Genomic DNA, 18,997 nt, shown 5'->3' on the forward strand with positions numbered 1-18,997 from the left:
CAGATCAGCTGCCCCATCCCTCTTATCTATAGATTGAGAAGATGCAGGCACTGCATAAAGGTTCTTAGATTCTGCAGGAGAGGAAGACATACCTATAATACTACTTGTTGGAAGAATCACTGATGTGTCAGTGACACATAAGTGTCACTGGTGATGGCAGGGATAAGATCACAGCTAGCTACTAATTGGACTCATGACATTAGGCTAGAACAAAGTTGAGGAATTTCAACTACATGTGCTCATTCAGGAAAGCTAATGTTTATTTACTTGACCAATTCCACGTTGTTAAATGTATCATTGCACTTATGGTAACACTCCTGTTCATAGAGGAGGAAACTGAAGTTTAGACAGGTTAAGTATTAAGTAACTTGCTTATAGTTAACATGGCTATTAAGTGGTAATCAGTGTACTGACTCATGGATTGGCTTTTTTTCCACTGCTAGATTTATATAGCCTCTGACCTCTGCAACCCACCTCATTCCAGGTAGTCAGGCACATTCAGATAGCTACAAAACAAAACTGCTTGCATCTGGGTTAGATTTGCTGTACTTTCCTCCAGTGGGCAGGTTAAGTTCTAAAGCCAAAGAAGGTGTTTGGGAAATATCAGTTCTTTGTAAATTCATGGAATTTAAGGTAAAATATCCTAACTACTTTTAGAGATTTAGAGCTGACTGTTGCACTAGGGACTTGCAGATATTTCTGTTACCACCAGTGGCACAATCCTTTGTGCCATTATTGCTGCTCCTGAAGAGTTATTGTATATGTAAAAGACACTCATGTTACAAGAAAAGTGAGGGTTCATGAGCATTTTAATAGCATACTATTGTTTAGCCATATGCCAGGGGTTTTTTTTTTCCACACCATTATTTATTAACATGAATTCCAGTCATGTATGCAGTTTATTTTATTCTAGAGCAAATCAGGAGATCAAGACACAATTGCCATCACTAAATCTTAATCTTCAGAGAATAACATCTCCACGAGGTTGGCCTGAAGACACCCAGATTCTACCAGTTTTTGAGGCTGTAACAGAAAACAGTCAAATCTTAGCCCGTAACTACAAAAAATGTTACTAGGAGCCAAATGAATGACATAAATCTTGGAACAGAGAAATTATGCCTTTCAGATAGTGTCAACTAGTTGTAACAACTAGTCGTAACAAGTTTTATGAACAGTTAAATATCTGCCTTAAGAGCAATCATTGAAATACTTGGTTCGGTAGATTAAAACAGGAGACAGCAAGCCCAGCGCCATCCCCATAATTTTTTAATACAGAATTCCAGGCTCATGACTAGAGAAATGCCCTTTCTTTTCAGCCAGAATTAAGGATTAAATAGAGAATAACCACTGATGCCAGTCTTTCTGAGCAGTGCTTATAGAATTTAGTTTTAAAATATAAACAAAGTATTTTAAGTATTTACATAACTAATGGGTTATTGGGACTGACCATAGGGATGGATGTTTTTAATGCTTTCTGAATAGCAATGTTTGGGATGAAATCTCAAGAACTTCAAATTTTAATGAAGCAGAAATCAAAAAGAGCTTGACAGAGGGTGACTTGTAGCCCCAACAAAATGAAAGAATGATACTCACTGTTCCATATTTAAGTAGTGTAGGCACTGCAGTTATTTTCAGATGTTTTCTGAAGTCATTATTTGGATCTTTCCAACTATTTTAAAAAGAAAAAGTGGCCATGAAAAACTTACTTGGTTTCTTGCAGTTTGCTTAATATTTGACATATTCCTGTATTTTGGCTTACTAATTGTTTTTGTTGTAAACATTTAAAAATCTTGAGGACTTTGATCTATCACCCTGTGCAAACTTTTCATTTAAAGTGACTAAAATACAAAATGTAAATGTAAAATGCAAAGACAGTTACGAACTAACACCAGGCCAAATTCACTGAATTGCCGAACTTACATAATACAAGTGGTTGAACATTAGAATTTTATATTGAATAGCTTCTAATTGCTTGACTCAACCGACAGCACCTTAGAACGCATAAGTTGAGTCCCCTAGACCTTTCCACCTAAGTCTGCAACAGTTCTAGTGCATAGTTGGGAAACCGTATACATTGCCACTTACTACGGTTTTTCTCCTACTTGACAGTAGATGAACACACATCCTTCTCTAATGTGTTTCAGCCCCTCTCGTACCACCGGTTCAGCTAAAAAAAAAAATTGATATAAAATGATTACATAGCAACTCTGCAAACATATCAACTATCAGATAGGCACCGATAAACAGCGTCCCTCTCCTTCCCCTCCACCACCCCAGTCTTGGAAAGTACTCAAACTTTAACCTGCAGTTAACTGAGGAGGTTAATATAAGTCAGTGATTTGAGGGCACTTTAAGGGTGAGGATCAAGTCCGAGTCCTGATCTATCCCTATGCCAAACTGCCCAGAGAACTAAAAGCACACATATTTGCCTACTTACGGGAAGCACAACTTTCGTCTGTAAGACGCTATTCATATGGGGAAGTGAAAAGTTTAAAAAGACTAGCTTCCAAGATCAGGAGGAGAATGGTAGAAAGTGGAATGGCAGGGCAGGGCAAGACAAGAGAAGGAAAGGAGTAAGGGGCTCGGGCGAGAGGACAGAGAGCTCCGAGGGTCTCCTTTCCGAGCTCACTGGCCGTATCCTAGGCCTGTCTGCCATTTCCGCTGGGCAGCGGCTCCCGAATCCCGGCCTCACCCAGCGTGCAGTCGGGGCACCAGCTTTGTCCTTCGGCATCCTTAGACCCGGTGAAGTAGGCGAAAATGGTCTTGCCTTCGTGCTGCTTCACAGCCCCTTCGAACTCCTGGAAGCCGGACACGCGTATCTCCTCGTACGGTGCCATCGGGAGAAGGCGCGGCTGGGGGCGGGGGCGCGCTGGAGACCCGATTGCGGCGGGGCGGGGCCCCGCGTGGGGCGGGGCGAGGCGGGTACCGGCTGGGCAGGGCGGGGCCTAAAAGGGCCGCCAAAGGCTCGGGCTGCTACGGGAGCCCCTGACGGACATAATTCTTTCGCGTCGTCCTTCTGCCTCGCTTCACAGCTCTTTCGATGCTGACGCCACTTCGAAACCTAGACTTCTGCCTTAGTGTAGTCCAGGCCCCGTGTTCAGGGGCTGCAAAACTCGCCGTGCAGGCCCTTAATTAAGTGGCTCCGGAGCCTTAACGACGCCCGAGCCGTTCTGCGCCTGTTGCTATGGCGACTGAGCTAGCGACCGGAAGCGAGGCCTAGTTTCCCCCTCCCCCCTTGCTCGCTTCCCGGTAGGCGCGCCTCGCCCGAGGCCAGGTGGGCTCGGGCCGGGGCTAGGGGGATTCTGGGAAGCTGCGTTAGGAGTCCTGGATCTCGGGAAGCGGAGACCTTGAGCCGGGGCACATCCTTTCGCTCCGTCGCCCATAATTATCTTTTCTCCAACCGAGGCTTTAAGGGCCCGGGACCGGGGCGGGGGGCGGGCTCCGGGACTGGGGGAAGCGAGGGCGAGGTGGGGGCTGGAGTCCAGAGTGTGAGTTTGTGTGGAGCCGCCTTGGGAGCCAAGTGCTGAGAAAGACAGGTCCTGGGGCTGCGTTAGGGAAGCCGGGAATTGTCCTCGAGCTATGAGCAGGGCAACTGGCCGTGAGTCCTGGCGGCGTGGGGGCGAGCCAGCGGCAGAGATGCCCGGCCGCTGTGTGGGACCCAGCAGGTCAGGGCGGGGAGTTCGGCGGCCATGGGGGAAGAGATGGGATACAGGGGCATCCCCAGGCCGTGGAACTAGGCGCCGGGCTAAGTCTTCAGTTTGGGGGACGCGCTGTGTGCGTGCAGAAAGGCTGCAGGACTGTCGGCGGCCATGGGGGAGAAGACTAGCGGCACAGATAGGCGAGGACGCTGGGGTGAACGAGGTTTTGGGGGTACTTGGCACTGAAAGCTCCATCGAGGTTGCAAGGGACCCTGGGACTGTGCGGGTGAATGGGACTGTGGGGGAACCCCAGGTGGTGGGGCCTGCTGGGTCCGTGTGGGTGACAGGTACTGGGAAGGAGGAGGAGGAGGAGATAGTTTACTGGAGTCCCCGGAGCTGTGAAAAAAAAGGTCGTCCGGGATCTATGGGGCATGAGAGCATTCTGGAACTGTGGTTGAAGGTGCAGGCTATGAGGGCAGCTTCAGGATGTGAGGAAGGAAGCAGAGTGGAGCTCCATCCTCTGCCTGCGGGAGATTGGCCAGTTGAAAGGGGTATCCCTGGACAGGCATCATGGATAGAGACTACTCACGGGGGAGTCACAGGACCATGGGTGAAAAGCCAGACTATGGCAGTTCCCCAAGCCACAGGAGTGACTACAGCTATGAGGCTCAGGGCGGTTTGTGAGAGGGTCTCTGCCTTGTGTGGGCAGAGACCTGCTGTGAGGGTCTCTCCTTCCAGTGTGCCTGAGACTGTGGAGATAAGTGCTGATATTATCCCACACCAGCTGGGTAGAGTACAGGCCTCAAGGATGCCTGGGACAGTGGAGGAACTAGGCTATGGGGTTGCCTCAGGTTCTTGGGGAAAAGGACCAACTCTGAGGGTACCTGGGACTGTGGGGTGCCCTGAGGCTGCAGAGGTACCTAGAGCTGTGGAGGGAGTTATAGGCTATGGGGGTGCTCCAGGTCTGAGAGAGAGGGGACAGTCTGTGCAGGTGCCAGGGACTCTGGCATATGGAGCAGCCTGTTCTGGGGATATCCCCGGCTTATGGGGCAGTGGACAGGCTGTGGAGTTGCCTGATACTGGAGGGATGCCCAGAGTTATGGAGGAGGAAACTACCTCTGTGGGAGTCCCAGGCGTGTGGCAGAGACAGGTTGTGGAGGAGACAGGCTCTGGAGGTGTTCCTGGTCTGTGGGCCACAAGACAGCCTGTAGAGGTACCCTGTGCAACTGAGGAATTGAGATATGGAGGTGACCCAGGATTCAGGGAGCGGGGACAGGCTGTGTGGGGAGAGACAGGTTCTGGAGATGAACTGGCATCATGGGAGGAAACTGCACAAACTGCAGAGGTGTCTGGTCCTGAGGAGCAGGAGGCAGGTCCCGGGGATGCCCCAGGCCTGTGGGCTATAGAACAGGCTGTGGAAGTACCTCAGGCTTTGGGGAAGGATGCAGGCTGTGGAGGTGTCCCTAGTCTGTGGGGAATAGAACAGCCTGTGGGAGTGTCTCAGGCTGTGGCAGAACCTGGAGCCCTGGGAGAACAGACAAAGTGTGGTGGTGTCCTCGGCCTATGGGAAAGGCAGCAGGCTTCAGGGGTGCCTCTGGCTGAGGCAGTGCCAGAGGTTGTTGGAGATGAGATATGCGGTGGGAATGACCTGAGCCTATGGGAGAGGAGACAGGCTGCAGCAGAACAGATGGCTCTGGTACCTCCAGCTTTAGGGATATCTGGGCCTGTGGACCCAGAGACTGGCTGTGGGGATGCTTCATGTCTGTGCGGCAGGAAACAGGCGGTGGGGCTGTCTGAGACAGTGGCGAGACCTGGGGTGGCAGATGTGCCCAAGCACAGGTGTGCCCCAGCAGGGGCGCCTGCCGCTGTGGGTGTGCCCAGGTCTGGAAGCGTACCTACCAGGGTACCTGCCGCTGTGTGGGTGTCTGGCCCTGTGGATCAGGAAAGCCCCTCGAGAGATGTCTTGAACCTGTGGGAAAGGGCTGATTCTGTCAGAATAGCCTCAGCCCCTGAGGAGCTATGGTCTGTGGGAGAGGAGGATGGCTCTGCAGCTTTCCCAGGAGCGTGGGGAAGGAGCCAGGCTATCGGGGTTCCGATGACCACCAGAATTTCCATGGCTTCTGAGGTGCCTGGACTTGTGGGGGCGGATGCTGACTTTGGGGGTTTGCCAAGATCTTCAGGAAGGAGACAGAGTGACTGGGTTCCTGTGGCTGCTGAAATACCTGAGGCTCCTAGAGTGTCTGGTTCTCGGGAGGTAGATAATGCCTCTGGGGGTTTCTCAGGCTTGCCAGGAAGGAGACAGAATGTAGGAGTACCTGTGACTACAGGAGTGTCCACCAGTGGTGGGGTGCCCGTGGCTCCCAGGGCACCTAGGCTTGTACAGGAGGAGACTGACTCTGGAGGTATCTCAGGCTTGTGTGGAGCAAGAGAAACAGTGAGACGTCCTGCTGATGGCATAGGTCACACAAGGATGGGGGTGCTCATAGCTGCCAGGATGCCTGGGCCCCTGAGGGAAAGAGCAGGCCCTAGGGGCATCTCAGACTTGTCCGGAAGGAGACAGACTGCAGGATTATCCATGGCTGGGGAAGTGTGCACAGCCACCGGGATGCCTGGGCCTGTGGGAGAGGAGGCACTCTCTGGGGGTCTCTTGGGCTTCCCAGGCAGAAGACAGACTGCTGAGATGGCTGAGGCCTCTGGAGTTTCCATGACGGTGGGAGTGCCGGCAGCCCAGGCCCCTGGGCTGATGGTGGTGCATACTAGCTCTGGGGATATCCCAGGTGTCTGGGGTAGGAGACGAGTCACTGAGGTGCCTGCTGTTGCCAGGGCTTCTGGATCTGTGGACGGGGAGAGTGGCTCTGAGACAGGGCCATGGAGAAGGAGACCTAATGGACCAGTCCCTGAGGCTCCGAGGATACCACTGTCTTTGGGAGTGCTCCCAGCGGTAGGAGTTCCTGCAGCCGGCCGTGCGCCTGCTGCAGTGTGGGTAACTGGGTCTGCAGGAAAAGACACAAGAGCATCTGTGTCAGGCCTCACTGCGGTGAGGAGACAATCCACAGAGGGACCTGGGGCTTCAGGGGAGATGGGAGGTAGAAGTGTCCTGGGCCTGGACAGGAGGAGCCAGGCACCAGGGGTGTCTTATACCTGTGGGCGAGGGACCAGGTTATGGAGCTCCCCAAGGTCTGTGAGGGAAGAAATAGACTCTGAGAATGTGCCAGGAGTGTCAGGGACCAGAACAACACAAGGGATGCCAGAAGTTGTGGAAGTACTGCCTGTTGTCAGGGAGGATTCAGGTTTTGGCCGTTTCAGAGCTCACTCACAGCAGAATGGGAGAAGACCGATTAGAGGAGTGTGTGGAATGCGAGTGGGGGAAAACAACTTGAGAGATAATTATATGGAGGAGGACAGGTTTAGGGGGTCATTCCAGTAGTAGGTATCGGGAACAAGTTGGGGGGAATTCTGGGGCACTTTGGGAGGGAACAGGTTTGGGGGGATGGTTTGTCCTGGGTTGTGGATAAAAGCATAGAGGATAGGGGTTGCCTCTCTGGATGGGGGAGAGATGTTCCAGGCTATATAGGGTAACAAATTGGGAGGTTTCCTGGAGCAATGGGGAAGGACAAGTGGCAAAGAGAGTGGTGCCTCAGGATTGTGTACAGGGGGACAGTTTGGGGGTGAACTTTGTGTGTGTGTGTATGTGTGTGTGTGTGCAGCATCACTTGAGAAATCCTGGAACTGTGGGGATCATCAGTGTTTTTTCCCAGTGGAGAATGGATTATTAGCATCCAGCAGGAAAGTGCTGACCACATAACAGTTGCAGACGCCCTCGCCCCAATTCTGCAGGCTTCTTCATTCTGGGCTCTGGTCCCTAAACAGTCGGGTGTCAAGCCAATTGGGATTTGCCTCGCTCATGAGCCTCCTCCCATCTTCATTTCTGATCATGTTTCTGCAGCCTTAGAAATGAGGCGTCTTGGACAATTGCCTTTATGTTCCTGCAGTTGTTTCTGTCGTAAATCCAGTATACAAACCTTGGGTTTATTCTAAAATTTAGAGTTTTTTAAAACCTACATTTCCCAATTGATTTACTATAGGATTCCGAGAGAACAAATTCCCCAGTACATTTAAAAGACAGTTTTATGGAAAATCAGCTTAATTCAACAAATGTTGAGTTAAATTGTCTGCTATGCTCAAAGCACTGTATTATGGGAAATACCAGAGAAGAGCAAGACAAGGCCCTCTCCTCAAGGAACCTTGTCTAGCGGGGAAGATGAGACATATACCTGGGAAATAGGTAAATAAAATGAGACAAGTGTGTGGTAAAAACACATTCTTTGCAGAGGGCAGGGCTAATAAAGTACTTATAAAGAGGCAGTCAGAAACGGGTGATGCAATGATACAAGTAGCCCATAACAGCTTGCAAAATGTTTTCATGTGTTTTATTTCACTGTGAGAATGAAGGGGGGGCTGGAAAGAGAGAGGGAAATTGAAGATTAGACAGGACTAGGTAGTGGCAGGGCCTGATAAATCTAGGTATTCTGACCCTGCAGGTTTACTTTGAGTCATTCAGAGTTGTAGCCTTTTAAGCTACCCAGAAGAGTGAAGCATACTGTGTTCTGACTAGTGGTGAGGATTTATTCTAACTGCCCTCCTGGGAAGTGTTTGTTTGCCATAGCAGAGCTCTGTTTTTTGAATCATGTCTTAACTGGAGACCCTTGAGATTAGAAATTTGGTAAAGGGTTCAAGAGATTGTCATTAAAATAGTGTGGTTGCCTATTCTCCTGGAAAATCAAATTTCAAAACTTTTTTTTTTTTTTTGTAAGTGGAGAACACTATCATATCTGCCCCCTTCAGCATTTGTTCTTCAGTATGAGGTTGCTGTAGTGTAGACAACCTGTAGAATATTGTTGCACCGGCATGACATTTTCTTTGGTTTGATGACTGTGGAATCTCAAAGTAGCTTTCTTTGATTTTAGGCAATAGTTCTAGGAACTGTTGGCCGATGACCAGGCTTGCACAGTTATTCTACACTGTCTGATACGATGGGACCCGGCTGGCCAGCTTCAACCTGTGTTCATCTAGCATCTAGTGACCAACCAGGTGGGATGAGTGACCTCAGGAGACTTCAGACTCAGGTAGTTTTGTTTTCTTTTTGATTCAGGTTTTGTTATGGAGCAATTTTTTTGGGGGGGAGGGGAAAGCAACACCTTTTAAATGACTTTCCATATTTCAACAACTATGAGCCATTTGTTCCATTTTTCTGTCTACCCATCTCTAAAAATTTAGCAGAACCATTTTAAAGTAAGTTATAAGCATCATGACACTTCTAAATATTTTAGATTACTGCTCCTAAAAATGAACTCCTATTTAACCATATTACCGTTATCACACTTAAGAAAATGGACAAAACATTTCCTAATATTATCCAGTAACCATTATATTCAGCTTCACCCAGTTGTCCCAAAATATCTTCTCCCCCAACATTGTATTATGAAAATATTTAGCAAACATACAGCAAAATCATTTTTACAGTGAACACCCGGATCCCATTTTTATTTCACTGTATTTCTTTCTTTGCACATCTGTCCTTTAGTTTATCCCTCTAGTATTCATTCATCAACCCATCTTATTTTTTGACTCATATCAAAGTAAATTGCAGACATGAATACTGTAACTACTTTAGAACAGGTACCGCACACAGGAATTCATTGTTTACCATTATTTTTTTTGATAAAAATTTTACATCTGAAATGAACACAGTAAATGGTATATGCTTATAACATTGACTGAGTTTTGACAAATGTGTACACCTGTGTAACCTGTACACACAGATCATGTCTGTTAACCAGAAAGTTCTCATGTCCCTTCCTAGTCTGACCCCACTCCTACTCTTCAGAAGCAGCCACTGTTCTTACTTTTTTCCTAATCAGATTGGTTTTGCATGTTCTTGAACTTTGTGTAAATGGAATATACTGTGCATGTATAACTCTTCTGTGACCTGACATCATGTTTTTGAGGTTCATCCATATTGTTGCGTATATCAATAGCTTGCTACTTTTTAATACTGTGAGTCTTCCATAGGGGAGTGTACTACAGCTTATCCATTCTCCAGTTTTCTAGTTTGAATTATTTAAATGCAGCTGCTATAAATATTCTTATACAAAAATTTTTTTTTTTTGTATATTTTCTTGGATAATAAAATACCTGGAATTGAAATCACTGGGTCATAAGTAAGTGTATGTTTAGTTTTTTAAACTTTTCCCAAAGTGGTTGTACCATTTTACATTCCTACCAGTCAGGTATGAGAGTTCCTATGCTCTACATTTTTGCCAAGATTTTGCATATTTTTAAAATTATAACCATTCTGGTGTATGTGTAGTGTGGTTTATGAAGAATTTTGAAAAATTTTGACATAATTTCAGACAATTCAAAAGAATTTTGACATAATTGCAGGCTGATAGGTCACAAGAATAGTACACAGAAGTACATACTGTTCTCCTAGATTTCCTAAATGTTGACATTTCTCTCCCTTTTTCTCTCTTCCCATGCACCACCCATTATTTGCCATACAGTTTAAGGTTAAGTTGCAGACATAATGCCTTTTATTCTAAGAACTTGTATGTATGTTTCCTAAAAACTGCGACTTCTCTTATATAATCATAGTATAGTGATCAAATCAGGAAATTAACATTAATAAAATGCCATCATATAATTTATAGACCTTGCTGAGGTTTTGTTAGTTGTACCTATAATGTCCTTTTAGCAAAAGAAAATCCAAGATCATACTCTGCATTATCTGTCATGTATCTTTAGTTCCCTTTAATCTGAACCATTTCCGAGTCTATGTTTTGTGACATTGGCATTTTCGGAAAAGACAGACCAGTTGCTTGAAGATTTTCTCAGTTTGGGTACATCTGAATTTTTTTTATAATTACATTCATGTTATGCAAGTGTGGTGGGCAAACTGCTGAAGCAACACTGAGTTCTCAAGGCATCTCTATCAGGAGGTACATATTGTCTCTTAGTCCTATTACAGGCACTGGTTACTTCAGTCATTGAAGGTGGTACTGCCAGGCTTTCTATTGTAAAGTCATTCTTTTACCTTTTGTAATTGAAAGTATCTGTTGTCTTTGGGACTATATTGATATCCCCAAACTTTCAATGACTAGTTTTAGCATACATTGTTGAATTTTGCCTGAATCAAAAGTTTTTTATTATGATGGTTGGCAAATGAGGACTTACTTATATCGGTGAAGGCTCAGAATCTTCAGTTACTCAGTAGGCTATAATCTCTTACCTTTTATTTCAATATCCAGATACTTATTTCAGTGTTCAAATGGTCTCTGATGTGGCCAGTAAAAGCCACTTCAAGCTAGCTGTCTTTTGTCCCTTTTTTGTGTTTCCATCAAAGTTACTGCATTTTTGGTATAAAAATATATTCCAGGCACTAACCATGGAAGCAGTCATTTATTCAAGGAGCTTTCATTCCTTTAGTGCAGAATGGAATTTAGAAATCAGTATCTGGGACTCAGTGCTCATTGGTCCTCAGGTTTCAGTGTGTCAAGGCCCTCTCAGAGCCTGGAGCTGGAAGCAGCTGCAGGTGCCCATGTGCCCATAGCCACATCCACCTGCGGATCTACACTCAGGTCTCTCCTGCCCCCTCCTCTTTCTCCATTCTTCCCACCCTTCCGTGTACCTGCCTGTCTCTGTGATAACCTATGAGTTCACTCAGATCTCCACAATTCTAATTTGACCTTTCCATATTTTTAATTCTCTTATTCAGCAGTGAGAAACCTGGCTCCAACTATTCAAATTATTTGCTCAATCCAAGAGTGTACAAACTTGCAGAATTGCGATTCATGTCTCTGCCAAAACTGGACCCTACAAATTAGAGTTCATATTTGTTTAGAATACTTTTTGTCTTTAGCCTGAGATCATAAAATCGAGATGCTGTGTTCAAAAGATAGATTGTTTTTCTTAATTCACTTTTTAGCGTGGTTATGTTATTTGAAATTCAGTTTGGTTTGTTGGTTTCTGTTAGTGTTAATTTTTAGGGTTTCTCTCCATCCTTAAGGATTTTACTCCCTTTCTCCCTCTTTTCTTCTCTCCCTTTCTCTCTTTCTAGTATATGTGCAACATTAACGTTGTTCCAAATACACCTGTACAGAAAGAAAGTGTTATCCTCACTCCCATTCCCTCTTTCATTTATACCCAATTCCTACCCATACCCTGTAGATTTAATCTCTGGTTTTTCTTTCTTGTATACTACTTTTGTCCAGATGATCAGATACATGCATATTTTCTCATGTTTCCTTTTTTCTTATAGGGCGCATGTAATATGTTGTAGGTACTCTTTCTGTACTCTGCCTTTTTCACTGAACAGAGTGTCTGAGAAATCCCTCCAAGTCAGTTTGTAGAGATTCTTTTGTATATCTATCAAAATCTTACTCCTTTGTGTGGAAATGGCAGAGTTTATTCAGTCACTCTCCTATACATGGGCATTTTGGTTGATGCCAACATTTTGCAGTTACAGGCAACACAGCAATGAGTAATCCTGTGCATATGTATTGTTGGGGGATGTATCTTGATGATAACTTCCTAGAAGTGAGACTGCTGGCTCAAATAGTAACCACATACATAGTCTTGTTAGCTGTTGCCAAATTCTCCTCCCTAAGGGTTTTACCAATTTGCTTTTCCAATTTGCTTCTCGCATGCTGCGAGAGTGCCTCTTTTCCTGTAGCCTCACCAATAGCAAATGTTACACTTTTTAATTTTGACTAATCTGTTGGCATTTTACTGTGTTTTAATTGTATTTTTATGAGATTCACCAACTTTTCTTGTTTAAGGGTCATATTTGTATTTTATTTTGTGAATTGTTCTTGTGTTTTTCCATTTTTCTACTGAATTTTAATCTCTTCTCACCTCAGTTTTTAAGACTTAAATATAGGGAGCCCTTTGTGTTTACAAATAATTTTCTCCAGTTTTGCAATTCTTCTTTGTATTTGCTTATGGTGCTTTTTAATTGTGAAATACATGCAACAATTTTTAAAATTTTTACTTTTTGCAATTCTTCTTTGTATTTGCTTATGGTGCTTTTTAATTGTGAAATACATGCAACAATTTTTAAAATTTTTACTTTAACAAAGTTAAAATTTATCACTCTTTCATCACTTGGGGATTTTGAGTCATAGTTAGGACAGCTTTCAATATACCAGTTTAAAGAGGAATTCAGGGCCTCCCCGGTGGCGCAGCGGTTGAGCGCTGGGCTGCGAAGCTGCCCGAAGCCTCTGCAATGCCGGTTCGATCCCTGGCCGCTGGCGAGGGTCCTACATGACGCGCGACCTCTCCTGCCGCCCACTGCTCTCCTCAGCAGTGTACTTTGGTCCATCTGCCTGTTCTGTTCCCCGCTCTGGCTCTGGTGAGTTCTCTCACCCTCCCGTGACTCTGACTGTACCCAGTGCTCATATAAATAAATAAATAAATCTAAAAAAAAAAAAAAAAAGTTAAAGAGGAATTCACCCTTTTTTTTTTTCTAGTCCTTTTTTTTTCTAGCACCCCCCCAGGTACTTTAGATTATTTTTATTTTTTAGAGTAAAGACTTTTTACAAGTAAAACTGTAAGTTTGAAGCACCATTCATCAGCCTGCATTGTTCAAGTGTAATCATTTTTTTTTCTTTTCTCTTAACTTGTAGTGAGCTTTTTAAATACTTCCCACTCCCCCACAATTACTTTCCTGAAGTTTAAGCACATGGATTTATTTTAAAATGACTCTTCATCCTCATTATTATATAAACACAGTTTATGTAAGAGTTGGGGAGGTCCCAATTCTCCAAGATAAAGGTATCACAGCACAGCTTGCATTGAATTTGTAGGTACGGTGTCTTCTAGGGCTGCTTACCTAAAATTGACAGGTCCAAAGCCATAAAATTGTTCCCTTTGAACCAGTTATAACAAAACAGGTGATTTATCCTAAGGAAATAAAGTGTGAAAAGGCTAAATGCATGGAGATCTTAATTGAAGTAATATTTGTATTAGTGAACAACTGGAATAATCTAAATGATTGCTAATAATATTATGTTTAGTTGATTTAAGCATGGAAAAACCATTCACTGGATTTTGGAAAATAAACCATGAAAAATAATAAAAATTGTGGAAATATGAAAACATACCTATATTTGTTAAGTGAAAAACGAAACAAAATTACTATTACAGTTCAAAGTGACAAAAACTTAATCCTGTTTAATAAAATGTAAATGGACTGTTTGGAGCAAGATGCACTTAGGTGCAGGGAAGATGTGGTCCAACCTCCAGATGAAAAGTCTCAGGAAGACCCAAAGAAATATTTTAAATGTGGCTGTTTAAAGGTCCAGGTGTGGCTGTTGGACCTGTAGGAAAACTCATAATGGGTTGAGTTGCTGGAACCCAACATTTTGAAGCAGGACAAAAGCCCATAACTGGAGAATTGAGGAATGTACTGGCTGTTGTTTGGAGCTTTAAGGATTGACTTTTAGAGGAAGAACCCAACATGCTGTTAGCCAAAAGGATAATATTGTGGGCATGGGTGAGTGTGGACAGCTCCCCAGGGGTAGGTGATGAATTTAAGGGTGTAGGAGAGTGGCTGATTCTATTGGCATAACAGAAAAATATCTCTTAGCACTAATAATTGTGTGGGTGAAATTTTTGAAACTTGATTAGAGACATATACCAACTATGCAATATGTTATTTTTCTAATCTGTGCTTATTTTTGTTTTTTTTTTAAGACCCAGCTGCAGTTTAATAGGAATGTTCCTACACATTCAAGCAACTTGGCAATCCAATATTCTTGCCCACATGCAATTAGAATTGAAAAACTGAAGCACTCATACAATGAGTCATACCATTGTAAAAATTTGGATTTTAGAGATGGTCCTGACCTAAGCAGTTCTGTTTCATTTTCTGTCATATCAGAAGAGAGACTTAGCTATGCTGTCCACCTAGCCAAAAGAGATGTGAAACGAAGACAATTTGAAGAACATATAAAAGAACATCATCTCAGAAGTCAACCCCAAATCTCTCAGAAATATGGACACACTAAGCATAAAATATCTGACCACAGGGTGGAAAGGAAGGAATCAAAGAGTCGGGAAGTCTATCAGTGTAGCCACCAGCCATCCAAAGCAGAAATTTCCCGCTCAGGTGCCAAGGTATACCTGTACACATCTCACTGGGGACAGTCAGATCTTACCATGCCAAATTCACCACCCACTCGTGATCCAGGGCTCCAGCCACCTGCCAGAATAAGTGACCACAAAAACCTGTGTGAACACAAGTGCCTGCTAGAAGTTCAGAGACTCCGGAAAGAATTGAGCAGTTGTATCCGTAAAATTGAAGAAGTTGCTAAAAGAGGTGAGAACGATTTGATTTTTTACTTTGAAGAGGTGCCATGAGAGCAGGATAGTTCAAATGTAATCCTTTAACATCCTTTTCCCTCTCTTGCCTCCCCCACCCCCAACAAATTCTGCTTCCTCCTCCTGTGGACCTTGAGTTTTAATAGAAATGCTCCTACACATTCAGTGTCTTTTGACCAGTGTCTTTTTCTCCTAAGAACTGACCCTGCCTAGCCCTCTTTCCAGCAGAGGGCATGGAAGAGCTCCTTCCTTGTCTGCTGCACTCGATAAGGTGACAGACTCAGGGCCCAGTGTGGGTGGGCCCTGCTGCCTGATCCTTAGGTCTTCTGACATTTGAATGCAAACTCTCCTGTAATGTGATTTTTTAAATTATTTTTAAAAGAACATAGTTTATGTGAATTGTAGATAAATCCAGTTCTAAGTTAGACTGTTTAGCTGAGACACAGAAATGAAAAGGGAATTTGTGGATATATGTTTAAAATATTTGACCACAGGGTAGAAAGAAAGGTGTATAATATTGTTCTCTGCAATTTTTCAGTATTCTCTATGCCCTTGTGTTTCCCTGGGAGGAGGGGATTGATTCCATGTGGAGAATTTGGGGTTACCGCATCTAACAAGTAGGGAATCAGGTTCAGCTTTCAGAATAGGGAGTATCAAAAGGAGCTACTGTGCTTGGCGTGTACATGGTCTAAAATGATCTTTTGTGTTTTAAATTTAATTCGCAAATGCATTTGAACATAAATGCATGTTGTATAAGGAATTTAAGGTTTAAGGCTTATAAAATATCTGTAATAAAAAAGATAGAATAAAAAAATGTAAATGAGAATATTGTGTTACAGAACAAATCAAGGAAAGGAAAAATAAGATTTACTAGGGATGGGTTACAAATTTGTTTCTGAGTTTGCAGTCAGCTGAGGAGGAAATGCGATCATTTGACCGAGTCTGAAACAGAAAAAACAGTTGTGCAAAGAAAAAAATTATTCCTCATATTGAGGCTGGAAAGAAATTTCTCCTGTGGGTCTTCATAAAGAGTATGTTGTGTAATACCATAAACTATCCAAGAACATTCCTGCATCAAGTAATAGAAGTGTGTGGCTCTTTGCTTATAGCATTGCTCAGGGGCAGTCTGTGGCGTGGTCCCTTGGCATACTTTGAGAAGCCTTGCTGCCAGGGGCTTGGGACCACAAAGTCCACTGCTGTGGTGAGGTGACCTATTACAGGGGACCGTCACAGCAGCGTTTTTCAAGCATTCCTTGGGTACTTTTATATTTTTGTTTTTAAATTTTCAACCTGTCCCAAGTCAAAACTTTGTGAAGTATAATAAAATGTCATAGGAGTCACACGTTGCTCTAAAAACCTGTAAATGCCTATTTTCAATTTCTGCACTTAGCTGGGTGTAGACTGGTCACCAGTTGTGACAGCTCCTATCTGCAGCCCACCCTCTCAGTAGCCTTGAAGTACGCATGTACTTCCCACACTTTTTGCATCAGAATTATCTACAAGGTGAGCAGTTAGAAACCCTGCCTGGGTCACCATGGTTAACAGGAATGTCAGATGCACAGCTGGAGTTTCCCCTGGGGTGCAGGCGGCAATTTGGTTTGCAGGCTCCTGTGAGACTTCATCTGTATCTATAACTCTGGATTTCAAATTTTTGCTTTCTTCAAAACAGCCTTACCACTTCAAGTTTGACATTTTAATGAGTAAAGACTAAACATTTGTATTTATAAAGTACACTTTTACTGGTTAAAAATACTGATTTTATCTGAGTTGTATAGTGGAGTTTTGCTTAAGAATTGATTTTCTATAAACATATTAGCAAGCTATTAACTAGAAGGAATGACTGTACCATACATCTCTTAGGCAATCTTCCAGAAACAATTTATTTGGACCAATCTTTGGAAAGGGTGCAGCGCCACTGTGTATGTGGGGTTACTTCCTGACCAATACTAGAAGGCTTTGGATTTTCAAATAATTTTAGCACTTGCTATCTTAATCTGTTGGAGAAAGGAATTCTGCTTTGGATTCAAGATGAGAACGTATAAAAGAAATCTTGCTAAACATAAAAATTGGCCAATAAAGAGTTTTTGAAAACATTGAAAGCATCACAGATTTTGGCTCAATGTAAAGAATTTTAAAATAGTAAAAGATGCCTAACAGTGGCCGAGGCTGTCCAGTGGGATTTGGTATGGGAATCCTGCATGGAGGAGAGCTGGCTCTAGTTAATGTCCTGTGTTACTTCCTCCTCTGAGTCTGTACGTTTCTAGTTTCTTGGCTGATGGAATGAAATATTTTATTAAAACAGCCTCATTGTTTTCCTTAATGAAGCTAAAGATTTTCAGCTTTCTTTTCTTGACTAATTGAAATTCTATGAGTTTTTATATGTGGTTTATGTAATTCACTTTGGGGGAAAATTATTTTTTAGATCGAATAGAAGACGCTTTGGATCCAGATGAAGAACGGCGAGTGCGTGTCCGGAGGCAGGAGCATGCCGCTCGTTCTGCCCGCACCCTGTACGTCCTCCAGCAGCAGGTGTGGCTCCCTGGGGTGGGGGACATGCACCCCTGGGCATTGCCTCTCAGGGAAATTGTTTCCATTTGCATCCTATGAGAATTCTAATGTGTTTGTGAAGCTAAATTTCCCAAATACTTGGACAAATAGTTCTTTGTTTATTTTTTATTTTGTTATCTGCTTTTATGTGCATTTGTAAATTTTGTGTAGATGAGATGACCAAACTCCTTAAATAATCATTTTTGACTTCAGAGGGTCATACACACTTGAGAATCTACTAAATAAAGCCATTGATCTTTTCCCTACAAAAAATGCTTATTTATACAACTATGGTCAGGTAGATCAGTTGTCCTGAAACTCTTGGTCCCAGTTATAAACTCTAGTTTTAGAGGATGGACCTTGTTATTTTTCCATCTGTCTCATGTTTAAAATGTACTAGAAGCTTAGAGAGTCGAGTTAATCTGAATAACTTTATTAAACTGTAAAGAATGAAAACCACGCTAAGTGTCTTTCAGTACACATTTAATGGCTAATAAATAGGTATTCACATTTTTTACACTGCAGATAGATATTAAAAAAGTTTTCATTTTAATGCCTTATTAATAAGCCTTTAACTCATTTCTGGCTGGCCCCTGAAGTCACATGTTGGCCTTATTCCTTGAACCAAAACGTGGACATTTTCATTTGAAAGGAAATGCCTGAGTTAGATTTTCTGTATTCTCTTTGGGTTCTCCCTATCAGTTGCTGATCTATACTGCTGCCATGGAGAACCTCCTAAAACACAAATCTTACCTTACCCTGTTCGTCCTCTGCTCCAAAGACTTCAATGACTCTGTAACATAGAGGATGAAAGCTGAGCATGGTACTTAAGCATGGCACTGAAGAGTTATGACTTGGCTCTCCTCCCTTTCCAGAGTCACCTCCACCTTCGCTCCTTCATGTTAAATTCCTCTTACATTGGGGACCAAGGGATGGAAGGTGAACACTGCTTTTTTGACCATCTTGAACTGGAAACCAGTAACTTTTTTAGGGGGCATGAATGAAGAGCCTTGTCTCATTTTCAAGTCACTTGAATTAATAATGGTTATTTTTGGACAAGACAAGATGTATCCTTGTCTACAAAAAAGATCAGTGGAAAGGTATGAAATTTTCGTTTTTCCCCCTTTACAAAACAGGTTAAAGAAATCCAGGAAGAATTGGATAAGTTGAGTCCACATAAAATTAAACACACTAAGAAGGTATGATGCAATTCAGTTATGATTAATACTTGTTATTTATAAATTACATCTCCAGTGTTTTGTTAGTGCTGTGTGTGGGTTCTCTGCACTATTATTTTCAGCATTTGTAGAAACTGTTGGGAGTGAGCACCTTAAATATTCTGAATTTGGGGTGATTTTCTGAGAGCTATTGTTGCTGTTGGTATAAGAAACTGAGATTTTGTCACAAAACCTTTGAACTTCATAATTTTCTTT

General features: G+C 43.3%; 3 protein-coding genes across 10 annotated transcripts in view; 2 read left to right on the forward strand and 1 right to left on the reverse strand.

The window, feature by feature from the left end:
* Positions 1–861: 861 nt before the first annotated feature.
* On the reverse strand, positions 862–2,905 carry TXNDC17 (thioredoxin domain containing 17). Its single transcript, XM_037494733.2, has 4 exons — positions 2,693–2,905; positions 2,086–2,167; positions 1,594–1,669; positions 862–1,023 (listed from the first exon to the last, which is right to left on the reverse strand). The coding sequence occupies exons 1-4, from the start codon at positions 2,835–2,837 to the stop codon at positions 955–957; spliced, it is 372 nt and encodes a 123-aa protein (XP_037350630.1). The 5' UTR covers positions 2,838–2,905; the 3' UTR covers positions 862–954.
* Positions 2,906–2,986: 81 nt separating this feature from the next.
* The window catches only part of KIAA0753 (KIAA0753 ortholog), a 57,784-nt gene continuing 41,773 nt past the window's right edge, over positions 2,987–18,997 (forward strand). For 2 of the 8 annotated variants that reach the window (XR_008549732.1, XM_054689639.1), the window contains exons 1-5: positions 7,119–7,923; positions 8,606–8,764; positions 14,391–15,015; positions 17,440–17,546; positions 18,701–18,763. Coding sequence is in view for 7 of the 8 variants with exons in the window: in XM_054689639.1 (XP_054545614.1) it covers positions 8,672–8,764; positions 14,391–15,015; positions 17,440–17,546; positions 18,701–18,763 (888 nt within the window). In the remaining variant the exon portion in view is untranslated. The other 6 variants (XM_037494726.2, XM_037494729.2, XM_037494725.2 and 3 more) reach the window with 6 other exon arrangements.
* On the forward strand, positions 3,672–7,081 carry LOC129144918 (collagen alpha-2(I) chain). Its single transcript, XM_054689637.1, has one exon. The coding sequence runs from the start codon at positions 4,063–4,065 to the stop codon at positions 7,063–7,065; it is 3,003 nt and encodes a 1,000-aa protein (XP_054545612.1). The 5' UTR covers positions 3,672–4,062; the 3' UTR covers positions 7,066–7,081.

Source organism: Talpa occidentalis, unplaced genomic scaffold (genome assembly GCF_014898055.3).
Source record: "Talpa occidentalis isolate TD23 unplaced genomic scaffold, MPIMG_talOcc4v2.1 talOcc4.7, whole genome shotgun sequence".
NCBI classification, from domain to species: domain Eukaryota; kingdom Metazoa; phylum Chordata; class Mammalia; order Eulipotyphla; family Talpidae; genus Talpa; species Talpa occidentalis.